The sequence below is a fragment of the Trachemys scripta genome, chromosome 4 (assembly GCF_013100865.1).
Source record: "Trachemys scripta elegans isolate TJP31775 chromosome 4, CAS_Tse_1.0, whole genome shotgun sequence".
Taxonomy (NCBI): Eukaryota; Metazoa; Chordata; order Testudines; family Emydidae; genus Trachemys; species Trachemys scripta.
In genome coordinates, this window is record NC_048301.1 from 140,105,137 (window position 1) to 140,124,306 (window position 19,170).

General features: G+C 51.2%; 1 protein-coding gene across 1 annotated transcript in view; it reads left to right on the forward strand.

Moving 5' to 3' along the window:
- The first annotated feature begins 927 nt into the window (after positions 1-927).
- The window catches only part of LOC117876597 (interferon-induced very large GTPase 1-like), an 18,367-nt gene continuing 124 nt past the window's right edge, over positions 928-19,170 (forward strand). Inside the window, exons 1-10 of the mRNA XM_034768848.1 lie at positions 928-1,047; positions 3,850-3,955; positions 5,114-5,212; positions 5,334-5,681; positions 7,121-7,405; positions 8,300-8,443; positions 11,125-11,181; positions 11,302-11,358; positions 11,481-11,537; positions 14,270-19,043. Of these exons, the coding sequence (XP_034624739.1) occupies positions 5,158-5,212; positions 5,334-5,681; positions 7,121-7,405; positions 8,300-8,443; positions 11,125-11,181; positions 11,302-11,358; positions 11,481-11,537; positions 14,270-19,043 (5,777 nt within the window). The 5' untranslated portion in view covers positions 928-1,047; positions 3,850-3,955; positions 5,114-5,157. The remainder of the gene's footprint in view (positions 1,048-3,849; positions 3,956-5,113; positions 5,213-5,333; positions 5,682-7,120; positions 7,406-8,299; positions 8,444-11,124; positions 11,182-11,301; positions 11,359-11,480; positions 11,538-14,269; positions 19,044-19,170) is intronic.

Below are 19,170 nucleotides of genomic sequence, written 5' to 3' on the forward strand. Positions count from 1 at the left end.
TTGTGCCTGTGGTTTTAAGTGTTTCTTTTATTATTCTAATTAGCGTCTCTGAACAGATCACTGCTGCTCCTACAACAGGATTCCCTGGTGCCCTGAGAGGGGAATGTCATGGGCCCGGCACAGCAGCTGGCGGCGATACTTCTGGGGTACCACCAGCTGCCTCCTGATCCCCCCGACTCCATTTCCCCTGGGGGAGCCCATTCTCGGTACAGGAACCCCTTCTCCCACAGGAACCTTTTCCGGCCACCTCGTCCCATGGTCTGTACCGCATTGAGGTCGGCCAGGTCCCTTATCTTCCGCAAGGAGGGATCTCTCTGCAACTCAGCCTGGAACTCAGCAGCTGGGACGGGGATGGCCACCTGCTCTTTCTCGCCCGCTGGGTCTGAAGCTGCAGCCTCCCTGAGCCGTGTCCCTGGGCGTTCCCTCCCCACCAGGTTAGGGTCCTACGCCTCAGGCAAGGCACACCCCCCAAGGCCAGGGCACAGTGCCCCTCGCCGGCTCTGACTGCGGGTTACAACCAGTGCCTTTTGGGGGTTGCTTGGCCAGTCCTCCAGGTCCCCCCCCATCAACACCTCAGTGGGCAAATACGGGTGTACCCCCACATCCTTGGGGCCCTCCTTGGCCCCCCACTTCAGGTGTACCCTTGCCACGGGCACTTTGACTGGTGTCCCGCCCACCCCCGTCAGGGTCAGGTAGGGGTTGGGCACCACCTGATCTGGGGCCACCACCTCGGGCCGGGCCAGTGTCACCTCAGTGCCCGTATCCCAGTATCCATTGACCTTCCTCCCATCCACCTCCAGTATTCATCACCACCTGCTGGGAAATGGGTATGTTTCTGTGAGTGAATACATGAAAAAGCGAGCAGCAGGCAAAGGGTGTATACAAAGTACCTAGAGTCTAAAGGTTACAAGGTAGTTTCACTTTTACATTTTGTCAGTAATTAACTATAAGTGCATAAGGAAATAAAGTGTTTAAATACAAAGCAGTTCTCCGTGTTTTGGAACTAGATCTGCTGTTCCAACATCCCCAGGACCCTGCAGTCTGTAGGTAAGTCGCTCGTTTCACATTTTAGACCATGGAACAGATGTGGAGATGGAAATTCAAGATGAGTACTGTTACCATGTTTCCCAAATGGAAAACGGGACACTGTCTGGGGCTGGCCCCAGGGCCGGCTTTAGGCCAATTCAACCAATTCCCCTGAATCGGGCCCTGCGCCCAAGTCCCGGTATGGTGTACCGGCAAGAGCAGTGCGCCGTACCGGGATGGCCCAGCTTCCCCAGGGGGCAATTTAAAAGGCCCAGGCCCTTTAAATTGCCACCAGAGCCCCACTGCTGGAGTCCTGGGGTAGGGCTGCTGGGCTCTGGGGGCTATTTAAAAAGTCCGGGGCTCCTGTTGCTTCTACCGCCCCGGCCCTTTCAATAGCCGCCAGAGCCCCGCCGCTTCCCCAGGTCTCCCGCGGCTATTTAAAGGCCCGGGGCGGTAGAAGCAGGGGAGCCCCGGGCCCTTTAAATAGCCCCCAGAGCCCTGGGATAGCGGGGGGCTCGGGGGCGATTTAAAGGGCTTGGGCTCCAGCTGCCTCTGCTGCACCCCCTGCCCACACCAGCCCCGCACCCCCTGCCCTGCCTGCAGCCAGCCCCTGTCTCCAGCCAGCCCTGCACCCCCTACCCGCCTCCAGTCCCGCCCCCCCTGCCCACACCAGCCCTGCACCCCCTGTCCTACCCGCCCCAGCCCCGCCCCCCCTGCCCTGCCTGCAGCCAGCCCTGCACCCCCTGCCCACAGCCAGCCCCTGCTGCACCCTCTGCCCTGTCTCCAGACAACCCCTGCCGCACCCCCCTGCAGCCCTGCCCAAAGCCAGCCAGCCCCACACACCCCTGTCTCCAGCCAGCCCCGCACCCCTTGCCCTGCCTGCAGCCAGTCCTGCCGCACCCCCTGCCCTGTCTCCAGCGAACCACTGCTGCACCCCCCTGCCTGAAGCCAGCCAGTCCCGCACTCCTCTGTCTCCAGCCCTGCCAACCCCCGCCACACCCCCCTGCGGCCCTGCTTGAAGCCAGCCCGCCCCACACACCCCTGTCTCCAGCCAGCCCCCCACCCCTTGTCCTGCCTGCAGCCAGACCCTACCTCCAGTCAGCCCCTGCCCTGCCTCCAGCCAGCCCCATGTCCAGTGGTGCCCTGCAGTTCCCAGGGCAGTAACCCTGCACACCTGCTTCAATGAGGGGGGCAGGGAGCAGCAGGGACCCACACATGTGCACAACAGGGTGACCAGACAGCAAGTGTAAAAAATTGGGACAGGGGTGGGGGGTAATAGGAGCCTATATAAGAAAAAGACCCAAAAATTGGGACTGTCCCTATAAAATTGGAACATCTGGTCACCCTAGCACACGCCTAGGGAGTGGCAGGGACCCACACATATGAAACGGAGCTCATTAATAACCGATCAACAGCATATATGACGCAATGTACATAATATATAATTTTATTATTTATATAGTTATGGAAAGTAAATAATACATGGAAGAAATGAAAGGGTTTTTTTTTTTTTTAGTCATCCCTGCCGGGACCCCGCCGAAAATGTTCGAATTGGGCCCCGCACTTCCTAAAGCCAGCCCTGGCTGGCCCAAACCACTCGCCAAAGCTCCCACCCTGCCCGCGGGGCTGGCCCAAGCTGCTTGCCCAAACCCCCTTCCCTGTGCAGGGCTGGAGTTGCTGCTCGCCCGAGCTCTGCCTGCCTCGCTGAGCCCTGCTTCCCCCCTGTGTGGGGCTGGCATCGCTGCTCGTCCCCCCTCATGTTCCTCCACCCCGCACCCCACTTTTTTGACAAAAGTTGGCATTTGTCCCGGTTGCCTTTCCCAACTGATCAGATTGGCAAGCGCAAACAGGACAAATGCCCACTTTGGCCAAAAAAGCCAGAACGGCCGGGACAGGGCTTAGAAAAGGGACTGTCCAGCCAAAGTGGGATGTATGGTCACCCTTTGAGCTACTTTGCTGGCTCGGTCTCAAAGATGGTTTTGTTGTTTCTCTCTGTTCAGTAACTTCCGGTGTTTTATTGACATAAACCCACTCTCCTCTGTTCCAAAACCCCATGTAGAAGTGGTACGGTTGGTGGTTGCGTATTCAGAGTTCAGAAATGCCAGTGTTAATGTTACCTGCTCTGCCTTACGTCTGTCACCTGGTGTATGTGCATTGCCACAATACAGGGCGTGGCTCCTCTGTCTTGCCCTGGTGTAGCCGTATTTCCTCCCCATTCCTTCCTGCTCCAGGACTGAAAGTGTCTGGACCTGAGAGTTAAACATGTGACCCTAATGGGGAGCAGGGGGCTCCCCACAGCGGGATACAAGGTCTGTGGAACTGAGCAGGCTGCAATATCCCTCATCAAACAGTATTATGGAAAAGGGGAGCTGAGCCAGGGGGATGGTACCCTAGGGGTAGGCAGGAGTTTTCCAGGGGGTACAGCAACTCATCTAGAGATTTAACTAGTTTTACTACAGGCAACATAACAAGCACTAGCGAAGTCCGTACAAACTCAGATTTCATACAGACAATGACTTGTTTATGCTGCTCTGTGTACTACACAATATTTCTATGCCAATGGATTTATTTTAGAATGATATGGTAAAAATGAGAAAGTCAGCAACTGTTCGGTAACAGTGTCTGTGACACTTGTGTATTTTCATGTCCGATTTTGTAAGCAAGTTGTTAAGTGAAGTGAAACTTGGGGAACACGACCAATCAGCCTCCTGAAAGGGGGACAGTCGTCTGGAAAGGTTGAGAGCCGCTGAGCCGAGCAACCTGAACAGTAACAAATATCAACTGTGAATTGTATTTTAAGGGTTGTTTGTCCCCTTCTTCCAGATCCCGAACGAAGATGTTAACTAAGAAGAGATCCTGAACCCTGCAGCTCCCGCTAGACATCCCCCCTCAGTATTTAGTCATTGATCATATCCTGTTTTGAAGGCTGGTGAGTTTTCTAGGCAATATTCACCACAGCTGCTGACTAGCTGTTCTCGTAAGTAATGACGTTTCCTCTGCACGAATGTACACTGTAACTGCAGGACATAAAAAGTCTTATCTAAACCAGGAGAGTAATTATCCTTAGCACTTTGCTCTGGACTTACCAGATAGCTGCATCTTTGTGCTGTTTTAAAATGATTTAATAACAGTAAAATAGAAGGTTTCAGAGTAGCAGCCGTGTTAGTCTGTATCCGCAAAAAGAACAGGAGTACTTGTGGCATCTTAGAGACTAACAGATTTATTAGAGCATAAGCTTTCGTGGGCTACAGCCCACTTCTTCGGATGCATAGAATAGAAGTTGGATTGTAATGATATACCGTATCCGTGCTCCATAAAAACTAATGTGAATGGGAAGAAAATCTTTTATATTAAAAACTGTGGATGTAGCTTACTGTCTAATGCTGTATGGCGTTGAGACCTCTAGAGGCACAGATAATGCAGCCCAAACTAGCAAATGTGGCCAGCTCTTCGGCTGGTGTAACCTGGCACAGCTCCTCTGAGCTCAGTGCAGCTACACCGAGTTACAGCCCGGGATCTGGCCCTGTGAAATCACCCTCTTTCTCTGTTTGGGGATGTTCCTGTCTGCTTTAGACTTTGGCCCTGGCACCTAAAAATGGGCTAATTTCCCCATAACTAAAAGAAGAACAAAACAGGTTTCTTTAAGGTCATTGGGCTGCGAGTCCAGAGACAAGACAGCCCAAGGCGGCCCAAAGGCAGCGGTACAGAAGTGCACCGGCAGCAGGAATAGTGGTGCTGGGAGATGAGCCGGAGGCTGAAGAGGGGAGGTGGGCGGGAAGCAAAGGGGACTTGACTGGGGAGGCAGCATCTCACTGGGGTGGAGCAATTGGGGGCCAGGTGCTTGTCTGGGGGAGAAGGGGAATGGAAGGCCCTGTGCATGAAGTATTGTAGATAACACTTAGTCCTGCCTCAGGGCAGGGGGTGGGACCATACAACCGATCGAGGTCCCTTCTGGGCCTACGTTGCTACGGTTCTATGAATTTCCTCCTCTTCAGTTGCTCTGTGTAATTGGCTGAGGGCAGCAGACCAGTTCTTGTCCAGTGCTGTAAGGGTTAACGTGTCCATAAGCCGATTCGCTCTCTTTTAGGAATACAGCAAGGGCTCCCGGGCACCCTGTGCCCTCCTCCAGAGATGCTACGAGTGGTCTGGTTTCCTGTGCTCCTGGGATGTGTCACTGCAGGATCGGGTGAGTTACAAAGCAGGAGCCCAGGGGGCTGTGGTATGTGACAGAGCGATACCGGCATGGACATAAAACCAAACCCACGGCCGTATGTGGAGTCTATAACACCACGTTCTCCTTCTCCCAGAGTCGAGTGACAAATCAAACATCCACTCCAGAGTGGGGGAGGACGTCACCCTCAGCTGCAGATTCAAGCTGTCCTCAGACTTTGTGCTGAACAGACTCCGCATCCACTGGCACGTCTTCCGAGACGAGGAGGGCTCCGTGGTGCACAGCTACTACGATGGGGCCGACAGGCTGGAGGACCAGGAGGTGGAGTTCAAGGGTCGGACGAAGCTCTTTCTCCAAGAGCTCAGTGAAGGGGTGGCCTCCCTGAACCTCACCCAGGTGCGTCCGTCAGACAGCGGGGAATACAGGTGCATCATAGTGAACAGCCAGGACGTGGTCATTGGGAGCGTCATCCTCCATGTGTCAGGTAAACGGACCATGCTCTGCCCAGCGAGTGCAGCAAAACTAGAGGTGGGTTAGCTAGGTCTGCAGGGTGCTCTAGGCTCCATTTGTGAGAGGAGCGTGACTCTGCAGAAAGAGCTACCGTCACCCCTTCTCCAAGGCAGCGAGACTCAACCTGATTCTAATAACAAGGACTAACGGTAACGATGCTGCCTCTGATGGGACACAACTGAGAGTGTCAATTCAGGACAAATTGCTCAGAGCAGGGCAGTCACAGCCCCAAAGCTGGGTGTCTTTATTATTAAGGCACCAAACCAGCCAAACAGAGAGGATTTCGGTCTCACCCCACTGGCTAACCACAAGTCACACAAGCAATTCCCGTAGACACTCCAGTTTCCCAGAATCACAACCAGTGCCACTTGTTATGGGAATGAATGGTTATGAAAACCAATACCCCAGTAACAGAAAAAGGTTCTCCTGATCCCAAAGGACCAAGCCCCAGACCCAGATCAATACACAAATCAGATCTTACCCACAAATCACGCTGTTGCCAATCCTTTAAAATCTAAAGGCTAATTCATAAAAGAAGGAAATACAGATGAGAGTTAGAATCGGTTAAATGGAATCAATTACATACAGTGATGGCAAAGTTCTTGGTTCAGGCTTGTAGCAGTGATGGAATAAACTGCAGGTTCAAATCAAGTCTCTGGAACATCCCCAGCTGGGATGGGTCCTCAGTCCTTTGTTCAGCGCTTCCGTTTGTAGCAAAGTCCCTCCAGAGGTAAGAAGCAGGAGTGAAGACAAGATGGAGGAGTTTTCAGGGCCTTTTATGTCCTCTGCCATGTGGCCTCTGCTTCCTTTGTCTCAAATACAAGCTGCCCAGCCATGGCAGTTCTGTCCCTAGGCCTGTCCCTGCCTTGCTGAGTCACCAGGTGTATCTGCTTCTCTCAGTGGGTCAGTTGTGGAGCTGATGGGCCTTAAGGGCCATCCAGCAGGCCAGGCAGTGCTGACGCCACATTGTCTGGGGTGTCTCCCAGACGCAGAGCACAAGTTTGAAATACAGACAGTATAGAGCCAATACTTATAACTTTAAATACAAAAATGATCCATGCATTCAGAGAGCATCATCATACCCAGCAAATCATAACCTTGTCTTAGACACCTTACTTTGTAGAAGATTTGGTGCCACTATAGGACCTTGGTTGCAACAGTGATCTATACAGTCCCAGTTCATGTCAATAACGTCACACTAATATTACAAAGAGGCACCATTGAGTGCTCCTCGGGAGCTGGTGGGGTGCGCTGGTCCGTCGCGCTGTCTGGATGCAATGCAAGGAACTGGCCAGGCTCGGAGGTTTAATGAGGATACTGTCGCTGAGCCCTGCAGTGAACTGGGCTCTATCAGGTTGTTGGCTGCTCAATGGTCCGTGCCCACGAAGGCTAACCAGAGATCTTGCTTTTCAGCGCCATACGAACCCCCCCAGGTCACACTCCTTTCCTGGGAGGAGGGCGAGATGACCCTGCAGTGCAAGTCCAGGGGGGGCTATCCCAAGGCTGAAATAACATGGCACGATGGGAACGGAAACCAGCTGAACCAATCGGAGCCAGCAGAACTTCGTCGGGGCAGTGAGGGAGTGTTCGAGGTGCAGAGCCGCCTGGTGGTGACCGGCCCTGAGGACAGCACCTTCTGCTGCTCTCTGATCCACGCCCCCTTTAATCAGAACCTGAGCGTCTGTGAGAGAGTTAAAGGTAACAGTGACAAGCCTCGGCCAGCGCTGGGGTGCACCCTCCCTGATACACAGGGTAGACAGGGCACCGCAGACATGCAGCCACCTCTGGGGTGGAAGGCAGGGAAGGGTTTCATTTGGGCACAGGATCAAACTTTGGCTTGTCTGGCTTGTCTGAAAGTTGCCAGGGGGAGATTGTGGCAGGAACTTTAACCTCAGCCCACAGCAAACAGCACGTTGCGGTTTGCAGGCTGTGTCCGGAAGGAAAAACCAGGATGCAGTGAGCTCCTGGGACTCCGTTTTTCTCTGTGATGGCTGAGCTGATGCTGCCAGGAATCAAGGCTGGCTTGCTGGGAAAAGAGGCGTTTTTACACTTTGACACCATACGGGGCCATTCCCTCTCCCATGCGGGCCAGGGACTCCATGCTCATTCTGGTGAGTGATAGAGCCCTCTCTTCCCCGGGAGACTCCCCACCTGTCGCTGTCTGAGGCCATGTCTATGCTACGGGGACTAGTGACATCGCCAGGGTGCTGGAGCTCTGTCAGAATAACCCTGTCGTGCAGATACAGCCTGTGCCGATGGAAGGGGTTTTCTGTCACTGGTGGAGCGCCACCTCCCCGAGTGATGGTAGCCAGGTTGAGGGACGCATTCATCTGTCAGCCCAGCAGTATCTACACCGGGGGCTAGCTCGGCATAGCGGCAGCGCTCAGGGCTGTGCATTTTCACACCCGAGTGCCGAAACTGCGTTGACTAAATTTGAAGCGTAGGCCAGGCCTGAATGACTATGCACTGGCAGGAGATCCAGTCCTCAAAGTCTTTTCAGTACCATTGCGAAATGATCCCACCTGCCTAGTATTTGATCACAGTCTGTATCCTGAGCCCTCCACAGCTTACCTTTAACCTCTCCAAACGCAGCCTTGGTGAGGGAGAACAAGACTGAGGCGGAGAGCTCTGGCCGCAGCAACGCTTGGATTTTTGCCATCGTAGGCGTGGTAGTAACGGTTGTGGCAGGTGTTGGAGTCTATATGTACCGGAGAAGAAGACGGAGCTCTCAGAAAGGTAACAGCATTGGAGAACTAATCCATGCTACGTTTTCCTTCTTCTTCCCAGGGGATCCATTTGTCTGGATAACGAACTATGGAATAGGCAGCCCAGTGATGAGCAGCTGGGGCATCCAAATGTTCCCCTCCTGTAAACATCACTCGCCCAGGGGATAGTTGTGAGGGTTGGAATTAATAATGTGTCTACAAAGAGGGGAGGGCGAGAGGATTCAGACTAATGGATCTGCTGTTAGACAAATTTACCAATAAGGACAAAGTCTTCTTCTGGTACATGACCCATCCATCGGTCTGGAAAGGGAGCACTGGGAACTAGCGAGCAGGGAAGCCACCTGCTCTTTTCCAGAAGATACTCAGAGGCTTCCCACTGCAGCCAGGTGAATGCACTGGGGACCAATCCCTCAATGAGTCCATCAGAGGAGTTGCTGGCAGGTTTCGATACCTCATACTTCTAGGATAGTCAGTCAGGTAATTTCCCTGTGTAAGCTGGCGCAGACTCACCCGGCGGCGCCTCCTGCTGGTTGTCCTCAGGAATTAGCTCTCCCAGCCTCGGAGCGCCCTCTGCAGGCCGGTGATCCGCCTTGCCACAGGCCCCGTGTCCCTCCCAGGACCCCGGTGCCCCTTTCTCTGGGTGCTGCCCCCTGGCAGTACCCCCACAGCTCTGGGTCTCCCCCGCCCAGGGAGCCCCCACCCATTATCCCCACTTCGCCTCAGTCTTGGCTACTGCCCAGTCTCCATCTAGCCCCCGTTCACTGGGGCCAACTACAGTATCAGCCACTCATCACAGGCAACGGGGTTCAGACCTGCTGCCTCTGCCTACCCATGGGCTGCCCCCTGCAACCCAGTCTAGGGTGACTAGACAGCAAGTGTGAAAAATCGGGACAGGGGGTGGGGGGTAATAGGAGCTTATATAAGAAAAAGACCCCAAAATCGGGACTGTCCCTATAAAATCGGGACATCTGGTCACCCTACTCCAGTACCTAATAGGCCTTATGCTAGGCCACAGCCTGGGGCTTTCCAGGCTGGAGCTCCCCGGCTCCTCTGCCTTTCCCCAGCCCTGCTCCACTCAGGTTCTCTGCTCAGGTCCCTGCAGCCAGGCCCGTCTCCCTCTACAGCTAGAGAGAAACTGTTTAGCCTCTGTGTAGCCTGATTTAGGGTGTTCTGATAATATTAATTTGGATAAGATGGGAATTTAATTTATTAATTTAATTTTATTTAATTTTAATAATAATATATATTGGTGTGGGTTTTAGGCTCGCCAATCTGTTTGATCAGAAGATAAAAGTTCTTGTCCCGAATCAGGCTCCACAGAATTTATAAAGGACAGATACAGATATAGTCTTAAAGACTTTTTATTAAAACCAATAATAGTAAGTAAATGGTAAAATACCCAGAGTTACAAAGTGACAATTGCATTACTGCTATTCAAAAGATACATATGATAATATAGTATTACATGCAACAAAGCTTTGGTTAACATACTGACACCCGTCCTTGGTAACCTGGTGGTAAGAGACACAAGAACAGCCTTGTGGTTCAGGTTTCTCAATTCTTGAGTGAGGGATGCAGTGCTTAGAAAATGCTAAGAGCGATCAAAGCTGACTAGGGTTTACTTGACTGACTTAAACTTAAATCAAAACCTAATAAACAAACGAAGAATAAAACTTAGGGAAACCGAGCTTAGCTTAGTTCCCTTGAAAGTTAAAGTTTAAGAAAAACAAGTATAGCCTACGAATAGTAGCAGTCATCGTAGATAGAGTGGAGAAAGTAAATAAAAATAGAGTAAAGTGAGAACAGAGATAGTGAGAAATGAAGATGGAGTAAAGTAAGAACGGAGAAAATGGAGAACGGAGATACTCTATTGAGATGAGTTACCTCTTTTATAGGGCAAATGCCGGACCTTCTTCCTCTTATGCCCAAATTTCATTCCTCACCCACAGAAATGTTAGGGTATACTTACCCCATAGGCTGGTATGTATGTGCGTATTGATGACAGGTATGTACGCACATCAGTCTCTTGTGGTGTACTTGTTAAGTCTGTGGGAAAACCCGTTTCCACCCTTTAAGGCTATTGGTCCAGGTAAAGGTCTCTAGACATCTGCGTGGGTGTTTTGTCTAATTTTACTTTTTTGGGTGAGGGTCTCAAAAGGTGTTAATTTCGCATTAGCGTAACATACAGGGTTTTGGCCTGTAGGTAGATCTTGCATTACAGCCAAACTTACTTTTAATATAAATTTATAAGCCTAATACATCAAATATAATACATCAAATTTAAACTATAAGAAAAGATATATATCTACAGGCAAGCAGGTTAGTCTTATAGGCTACATCTGGCTCCCAGCCTCTTATACTGGCCAGCTGGGGCCTGATTGGGGTGTGGCCCAGTTGTGGCTACTTCCCCAATCAGTCCAGCTTTTAGAGCTGCAGCCCTCTGCAGGGCTGTTTTCCAGCCCTCCCAGGCAGGAGCAGGTGTCCACCCTGTTACACCCTGAAACAGTCACTTCATGGTCTGCAATCAGATGCTACCTGTAGGAAATATTGTAACCTACAGAGTCTGCAGTTAGGCAAACACAAGTGATGAGCTGTGAAGCATTCTTCGCAGGAAGCGTGTAACACAGTGTGACTGTACCATGCAATAATGGGTTACCATGTTCTGGCTCAGGGTTATGCTCTTAATTTCAGATACTCCTGCATGCTACAGTGCAGAAGATGAGGTTCGCCTACAGACAGACTGCAATGGTAAATACCCCAGAGCTGAATTCTGTGACTCCGTCACATGAAGGATGCAATAGCGCATGTTACACACTGTGCAGCAACGGGTCACCACACTCTGGCTCAGATTTGTGTTCTTGGTTTCAGCTCCACGTGACCAGCACGGTGCAGAGACGGATGTCCTGCTGGAGCGTGAGCATGGAGGTAAGTATTTGACACTGAATTCTGAGACTCGTTCTTTACGCGAAGGCTGCAATAGCGCAGGTAACACGCGGTGCGGCGACGGGTCACCACACGCTGGCTCAGGGCTGTGTTCTTGGTTTCAGCTCCACGTGAACACTACAGTGAAGAGGACGAGGTTTCCCTGCAGAATGAGGCTGAAGGTAAGCGCCCTACCGCTGGGTTCTACACAGGTCTGTGATTGGGACTAGCCTCAAGCTACCCAGTGAGCTGTCTGCTGTCCCTGTTTGAACTGTTATCTGATCGTATCCTGTGAGCGGAAACGTTCAGTACCCACATGTGCAATGAACTAAGGAAGGGAGACCGGACAGTCTCTCTCAAAAAGAAAACATGGGAAAACAGAGCATCAGTCAGGTCTAGAGTAGTCTTCCTCTGAAATGGCTCCCAACACAACGTTTGCAGGTTCCCACACACACACTAGCCACGCAGCAGGCCTGGGCAGAGAAAACAGGCACTCCTGAGTGTGGTTTTAAAACTTGGCTAGCACATGCCCACTGAGGAGGCTCAGAAGTGGTTTTTCAACAGCTTAGAACTGTATTTCTTTCTTTCTCCACTACACCAAGTAGTTTGGTGCTTGTCTAGGCTAAGTTTAGATTTCAAACTCCAGACGTTTTACTGTTGCCATGGTTTTGTTTTGTTTTTTTTAAGTGATAAAACACAATTTTAACAATGGGAAAAAGCACACTTTTCCCTCACTCCTCCATAGCTCAAAATTGGCTGAAGAGAGTTTGCTCAAACTTTCCATAAAATTCACCTTCAGGACAGAGAGCAAGGCCAATTTCAGCCCCACAGATGAAGGAACGGTTCAGAAAGTTATGAGATGATGAAAACGGGGGTTTAGAAGTGGGGCTCTTTTGCATCAGATGAACACCACTGTGTACCCGTTCAAATTCAACCAGCCGTGCTTTTGTTAAGCACTGGTCACAAAGGTGATTTTTTTTCACGCCTCAATAAAACTCTTTTTAACTTACACTGACTTGTATCCACCATCCTGCTGCCCATTGTTTTCTCTGGGCTCGACAACCTACATAATTTTGGGTCATCCAGGAATTTTGCCACCTCGCTGCTCATTAATGTGTTACTTTAAACCCCTGCATAAACACTGAGTTCAGACTGGGGCTGACTACACACACGCACACGCCAGCGGTTTCAAATGAGGGCAATAAAGCGTTGAGCGTCAGCTGTTCATATCTGATCCGTTGAGATAAAGGGAGTTTGCTTCTCTGTCCAGTCACACACTTGGGAGCAGACAGTCCCTGGTGCTGAGCTACACAACCCTTGTGGAAGACGTGTGTGTAGGAGGGTGTGTGAGTGCCTCTTGCGGCACATCCTTTCCTTCGTCCCAAACGTAAGGCGGTGTTACGGTTTGGTTTATGCAACCCCAAGCCCCACCCAGGCACCGGTGCCAAGGTCCAAAGACAGGGTCAGTGAGGGTCAGGGGTCCTCGCTTGGTGCTGATGGTGTGGCAGCAAGGCACGGTGCCAGCTGGGGGTTGGGGCCAGAGGAGCAGCTGGGGGTGGTGGTATTGGCAGGTGATGCAGGAAATGCAGCAGCTGGAAGTGCTGGTTTAGGAGACACAACCAGGGTCTCCCCCCGCCCTGAGTCAGAGCTGATGGCACCAGCTCTTTGCCTGGCACTAGATGGGGTCTGAGGCACAGCCAGTGAGATGAGCCTGGAGCCGACGCTGATGGTCCTGATGAGTCCGGGGTGTGAAAGCTTTGCACACTGCCCAGCGAGCTGGGAACGAGTCTCCCCTGGGCAAAGGACACAGTGGCTCTGCACGTCCAGTTCTGGGTGGCTGGCTGGTCACAATGCACAGCTGTGTGGGGTTCTTGGCCCAGCCTGGTTCTGGTGCCAGGGCAAACCCGGAAGGCTCAGAAATAGATAATAGGAAAAAAAAGGGGGGTTGGGGGAGGAATTCCTAGGTGTATCCTAATGTATAACCATTAACAACTATAACACTAACAGCACGCAAAGATTTTGGGGATACCATGGACAGAGCAGTGGGTCTCTTCAGTTCTGGGATAATGGAGCAGGAACTGATTTGGTTGGGGGATGCACTCTCTTAAACAGCCTTGGGCCCTGAGCGTTTGACTGGCCCCCCTCAATGGACATGGCTTTGAAGAGGGCCCCACAGCGAAGAAGAACGGTCAAATCTTATTCTCTGAACCCTCCGGGCTTCCGTTCTGTGCATGATGGAATGAGGCAGGGGGCCTGTGGAAAAACAGTCTGTGGCCCTGTAATGAAATGCTGTATCACAATGCATACAAGGGGGCTGGATGAAAGTCACATGGGCTCGACTTTGCAACCCAAGTAGCATTTTTAATGTGGTTTGTAAATTAATTGTGTCGACAGTATGCGCTGTACGGGGTACATGACACTGATCTATTTGGATTGAGTTGTATAAAATAATGAATGCTACAAAGGTCAGTCAGGGGCTCCTACTTGCCCTTTGTCATAATACAAGGGGATTGCCTCATGGGGCAGAACGAGGTGTGTGGAAAGATCAGGTGGAGGTTGGAAAAGAATTTTACAGAGCGGCAGAAATGGAACAAGGCCAAGGGGAGGACGTGAGAGTTTTGGATTAAATGGGACCTGGGGACGGGAGGGGGATCATTCTCAGGTATGAAGTTGCTGTAGAGGGCAGAAATGAATTTCCATAGAGGAGATTAGCAGATTCCTTTGATTCAGTGGGCGCTAGAAATGAGAGGAGGAGGAAGCATGGAAGTTACATTGTCACACTGGGAGCAGGATCATCAATAGCTTTGGCAGAAGTCAGAACAGAGCTGAGTGAACCGAGAGAAGTACCCGGGTGGAGAGAGGGGCACACAGACAATGCAAACATCACCACTAACATGTGTATTGGTTTTTGCAGGAAAAGGGAAATCGCTCCAGGACTTCCTAGTGCACCTGGGACTGGAGAGACACCAAAGCAGAAAGCTGAAGCTGAACGACATCCTGGAAATTAAGACGGAGACGTTAGAAGAGAGTAACCCTCGGACGTTAGGGGAGATCCCGTGGCATTTCCTCAGGAAGGTCATGGCTGTGAACGGGATGGCCAGACGCACAAGGCTAGGACCCGCTGCACCAGGTGACAATGGGATCCGCAAGGATGGGGAGAAACCCTTTGCCATTATTCCTCCTAGAAGCCCAGCCCCCAGCGTGTGCGTGAACCCCCTGGATGTGCTCTGTGCTGTTCTGTGCTGCTCAGACACGTTCCTGCGACAGGAGATCCTGCTGAAGATGTCCATGTGCCAATTCGCCCTCCCCCTGCTGCTGCCTGCCCTGGGCACCTCCACGTGCACACTCCTGCTGTGGGCCATGCGGGACATCGTGAAGAACTGGAGGCCACTCTCCTTGCGAGAGAGCCGGGGGTTCAGGGAGGAGAACCTGGTGCTCACATCAGTGCCAACCTTTTCCTTCGTGCGGCTGGGGAGATGCAGCTTGTCCAAGTCCAAAATCCTTAACAAGGTCCTGAGCCCCCCTCAGCAGCAGCACGATTTCTTCATCCATCGGGACATGGAGTCTGGGAACGTCCCTCGGGAAATCGCAGAGGGGTTGGTAGAGATCTCCTGGTATTTCCCCGGGGGGAGGGAGAGTTCGGATCCTTTCCAGGAGCCCATTGCGGTTATTAACCTGCGAGGAGACATTGAGTCCCACCGGCTGCAGTTCAGCTTCCTGGCAGAGATCTCCTCCGCTGTGTTTATATTCACTGAATGCATCAGCGAGAGAAAATACGAACTCCTATCATCACTGCAGGACTTGAGACCAAAATTATACCTCATACTCAACCCCAGCAGTACTATAACCAGAAAAACACAGGGATTCCTCAATGAACTGGTCCCGCTGCTGAAGCTGACCCAGTCCCACGTGCTTGTGAAGGATAACACTGCAAACGATTCAGACTTTGTGACAAGGCTGCAGGACACCTTAGCACACCTGACGAAGCAGCCCCAGAGAGCCGTGAGCATAGAGGACATGGCTGTGACAGCGCGTGAACGAGGAATCCAGGTAGACGAGGACTGCGAGGAATGTGCGGAAGCGAGAAAGAGAGCAGACAAAATCACTGGGGAAATAGAGGACGTTGGCGAGTACAAGGGCAGAGCACTGACACTCCAAGGGGTCCCATGTAAACGCCTGGCTGAAGTAGAAAGAGAACTCTGTCAAATGAAGAAGCAAGGGGAAACCCCCACAGAGGATTATAAATCTCAGCTGAGGCGGGAATTGCTGGAGTTACGGACCCAGCAGAACGGGCGTGATCTCACGGGCGGGATGGGGACATTTAAGGCATCACTAGAGCAGCTCACTCCAGTGGAAACACACTACTTCCTGAAATGGATGAAATTCAGACTGGATCACATTGCTAGGGAGAATCTTTCCAAACTGCGGGCTAAATATAAGGAGACATACAGGACTCCAGGCCACAGCCCCGAGCAGCTAGCAAAGCTAGATGAATTAATTGCAGCCAGTTCCTTAGGGGTGGAGCATTTCATGCGGGAGTTGGGGCAGTTTTATGAGGCAGAACACTCAGTGTGTAAGGACAGCGAAATAACCCAAAGCCAAAGGCGGTTCACTCATCTCCCAGGCATAGCCGCTGACCTGATGCTGAGCGGATTTGCTCTAGAGATCATTGATGGAGACGCATCCCACGTCCCGCTGCAGTGGGTGACAGATGTTCTGACCAAGCTCCATGACAAGCTGGGGGGAAAGTCCAGATTGCTGGTTCTGTCAGTGCTGGGCGTGCAGAGCACCGGCAAATCCACCCTCCTCAATACCATGTTCGGCCTGCAGCTGGCCGTGAGCAGCAGCCGATGTACGCGAGGAGCCTTCATGACGCTCATTAAAGTTGCAGAGAAGTTTCAGCAGGAGCTGGGCTGCGACTTTATCCTGGTGATAGACGCAGAAGGCTTGAGAGCCCCTCAGCTGGCCAAACTGGAGGACAGTTACGAACATGACAATGAGCTGGCCACACTGGTGATTGGGTTAAGCGACATAACAATCGTTAACATGGCCATGGAGAACACCAGCGAAATGAAGGACATTCTGCAAATCGTGGTCCACGCCTTTCTCAGGATGAAGGAAATAGGGCACAAACCCAACTGCCAGTTTGTGTATCAGAACATCAGTGACGTGTCTGCCCACGAACAAAACATGAGGGACAGGAATCATTTCCTGGAACATCTCAATGAAATGACCAAAGCTGCAGCGAGGATGGAAAAACTAAGCAGGGATCTGACTTTTTCTGATATTATGGCGTATGATCCGGAAAAACACAACTGGTACATCCCTGGGCTGTGGCAGGGAGTCCCGCCCATGGCGCCAGTGAACCTGGGGTACAGTGAAAGTGTTTATGAGCTAAAGAAATACTTGCTTGACTTTATGAGAAGCCGGACACCTAACAGAACCCCCAGGGACATCCCCCTGTTTACCAAGTGGGTGAAGAATCTGTGGAACGCTGTGAAACACGAGAACTTCATCTTCAGCTTCAGAAACAGCCTGGTAGCCGAGGCCTATAACCAGCTGTGTCTGAGGTATTCGGAGTGGGAGTGGGAGCTCCGCAAGGAGATGCATCTCTGGGTATGTGACCAAGAAACGGCAATTCAGAACCAGCCATGTAATGAACTACCTGATGCTGGGAACTTAAAACAGGAGGCACAGGAAAAAGTGCAGAAAGGGGAAGAGAGGATTGTGAAGTGTTTACAGAGATACTTTGAAAGTAGAGCTAGAAACCGATACCTGATAGAAAAGTACAGAGAAGATTTTATCAGAAGCACAAAGAGACTCAAGACGGAACTTGAACGTTACTCAGCCAGCAAGTGTGAAAAAGCGATTCTTATTAAAAAAAGCTGGCATAAGATAGACAATATACAGGCCGAGTACATGAGAATGACGGAAAAGAAAGTCGTCAGCCTTCTGGAAGATTGCAAGAGGAGAAAACTTAAACTGGAGAAGAAGGAACTGGAAGTAGAATTTGAAACGATGTGGAAGGAAGCAGTGTCTGAGTTAAAGCTCATTAGTTTAAAGAGACGCCAAGTTTCCCAAGATCTAGAGTTCCAGCTGAGAAAGGACCTAGAGAACCGAGGGAGCACAGTCAGGCAGAAACTTCAGGAAGCAGGAAATTTGTGCAGTTACAGGATTAAATCTTTCACTATGGACAATGACTATTTGGATTTAACGTGTTTCAGGGACATGAGAGAATCGGTCACACAGGAATACCGGCACAAAGCAGAGGAATTTGCTCGTTCTTTAATGGACAAGTGCCACCGTTATATCAAAGAGAAGGTGAATTCCAAAGTGGATTATGATGAGACCTATGGCAGAGAACTGCTGCAGATGATCAACGAGAGGCTTCAGCAGGAGGATGTGCCAAACCTTCACATTAACGCTTGCTTTGAAGTTGACCTGAAACTTCATATTTTGGGGGAGGCGGCCCATGCATTCCAGGAGATGCATGAAAACTTTATCAAAGAAAATGATCCCCAGGAACGGCTGGAGAAATTGAAACCTCAGTATTTGTCCACATTTATGAACCATTACCTGGAAAAGGATCCCTGCCAGCAGAGAGCCAGGCATTTCTGTGAGCACTGTCTCAAACCTGCCCTGGCAGAACATGTTAACAAAAAGCTGGGAATCAGGATAGTAGATGACCTTTCCAGAAGTGAGAAGGCCAATGGTTACCGCAACCGGGCCTGCTTCCAGCTCTCTGTGCTGCAGAAACTGCTGGACGAGATGGACTTTGACAACTATAAGAAATACATTAACGACTATGAAAGTTTTGTCAAAGCAGCGATATGGAGAGACATTTTAGATCACTATGGAAACAGAGAAAGTATTGAAGCTCTTGAAGCAGGGATCCTTTCCGCCATCATCGAGAAAGTCAGAGGAGCTCTAGAGATGTCAATAGATGGGGGAACGAGCACAGTCTCTGACTTCGTAGCAAACGTTTGCAGGCTGTTACAGAAAGACCTAGTCCTCCCCAGAGACAGTTTGGAAACGACCCTCTTCCAATTTACAGCCAGTGCCGATACCAGCCAGTTTTCTGCTGACATTCAGGACTCTCTCTCTGAGCTGGAGCAGAACCTGGCATCAGAATTCAAAGCTGTGAACATAGAGGAGAAACTCTCCAAGCTCCAGGTGAAGCCCCAGGATGAGCTGTTCAAGAGAGTGTTTGGCTGTGGGAAGCGGTGTCCGTTCTGCGGAGTCCCCTGTGAAGCAGAAGGCTCAGTTCATACAGAGCACTCTGCACCAGTACATCGGCCCCGGGGACTGAGGCGACGCAGGGATCACCTCACAGAAACACTTGACTATTCGTTATGCTCCTCTGATGTGGTCTCTAATGCTTCATTTAGCAATTCAGATACAAAAGGGAAACTGGTTCCCTTCAGAGATTACCGCCTGCATTACCCAGACTGGCGCATTCAGCCAGACCCCAGCAGTGAGGCTTCCAATTACTGGAAGTTTGTGTTTAAAGAATTTAATTGCCAGTTTGCCAGTGAGTATAAGGCTAAGCCAGCCGATCTCCCAGAAGACTGGGGGAAAATAACCAAAGAGCAGGCACTGGAGAGCATAAAGGGCATCTATAGCAGGGATGACCAACATGAGCCTGAGAAAGAGCCAGAATTTACCAGTGTACACTGCCAAAGGGATACGTCAGCAGCCCCCCAGCAGCTCCCCGCTCCTTCGCCCCCAGCACCTGCCACGTGTGGGCAGCCCTGCCGATCAGCACCTACCCCTCCCTCCCACCTGCCGTGATCAGCTGTTTCACAGCATGCAGGC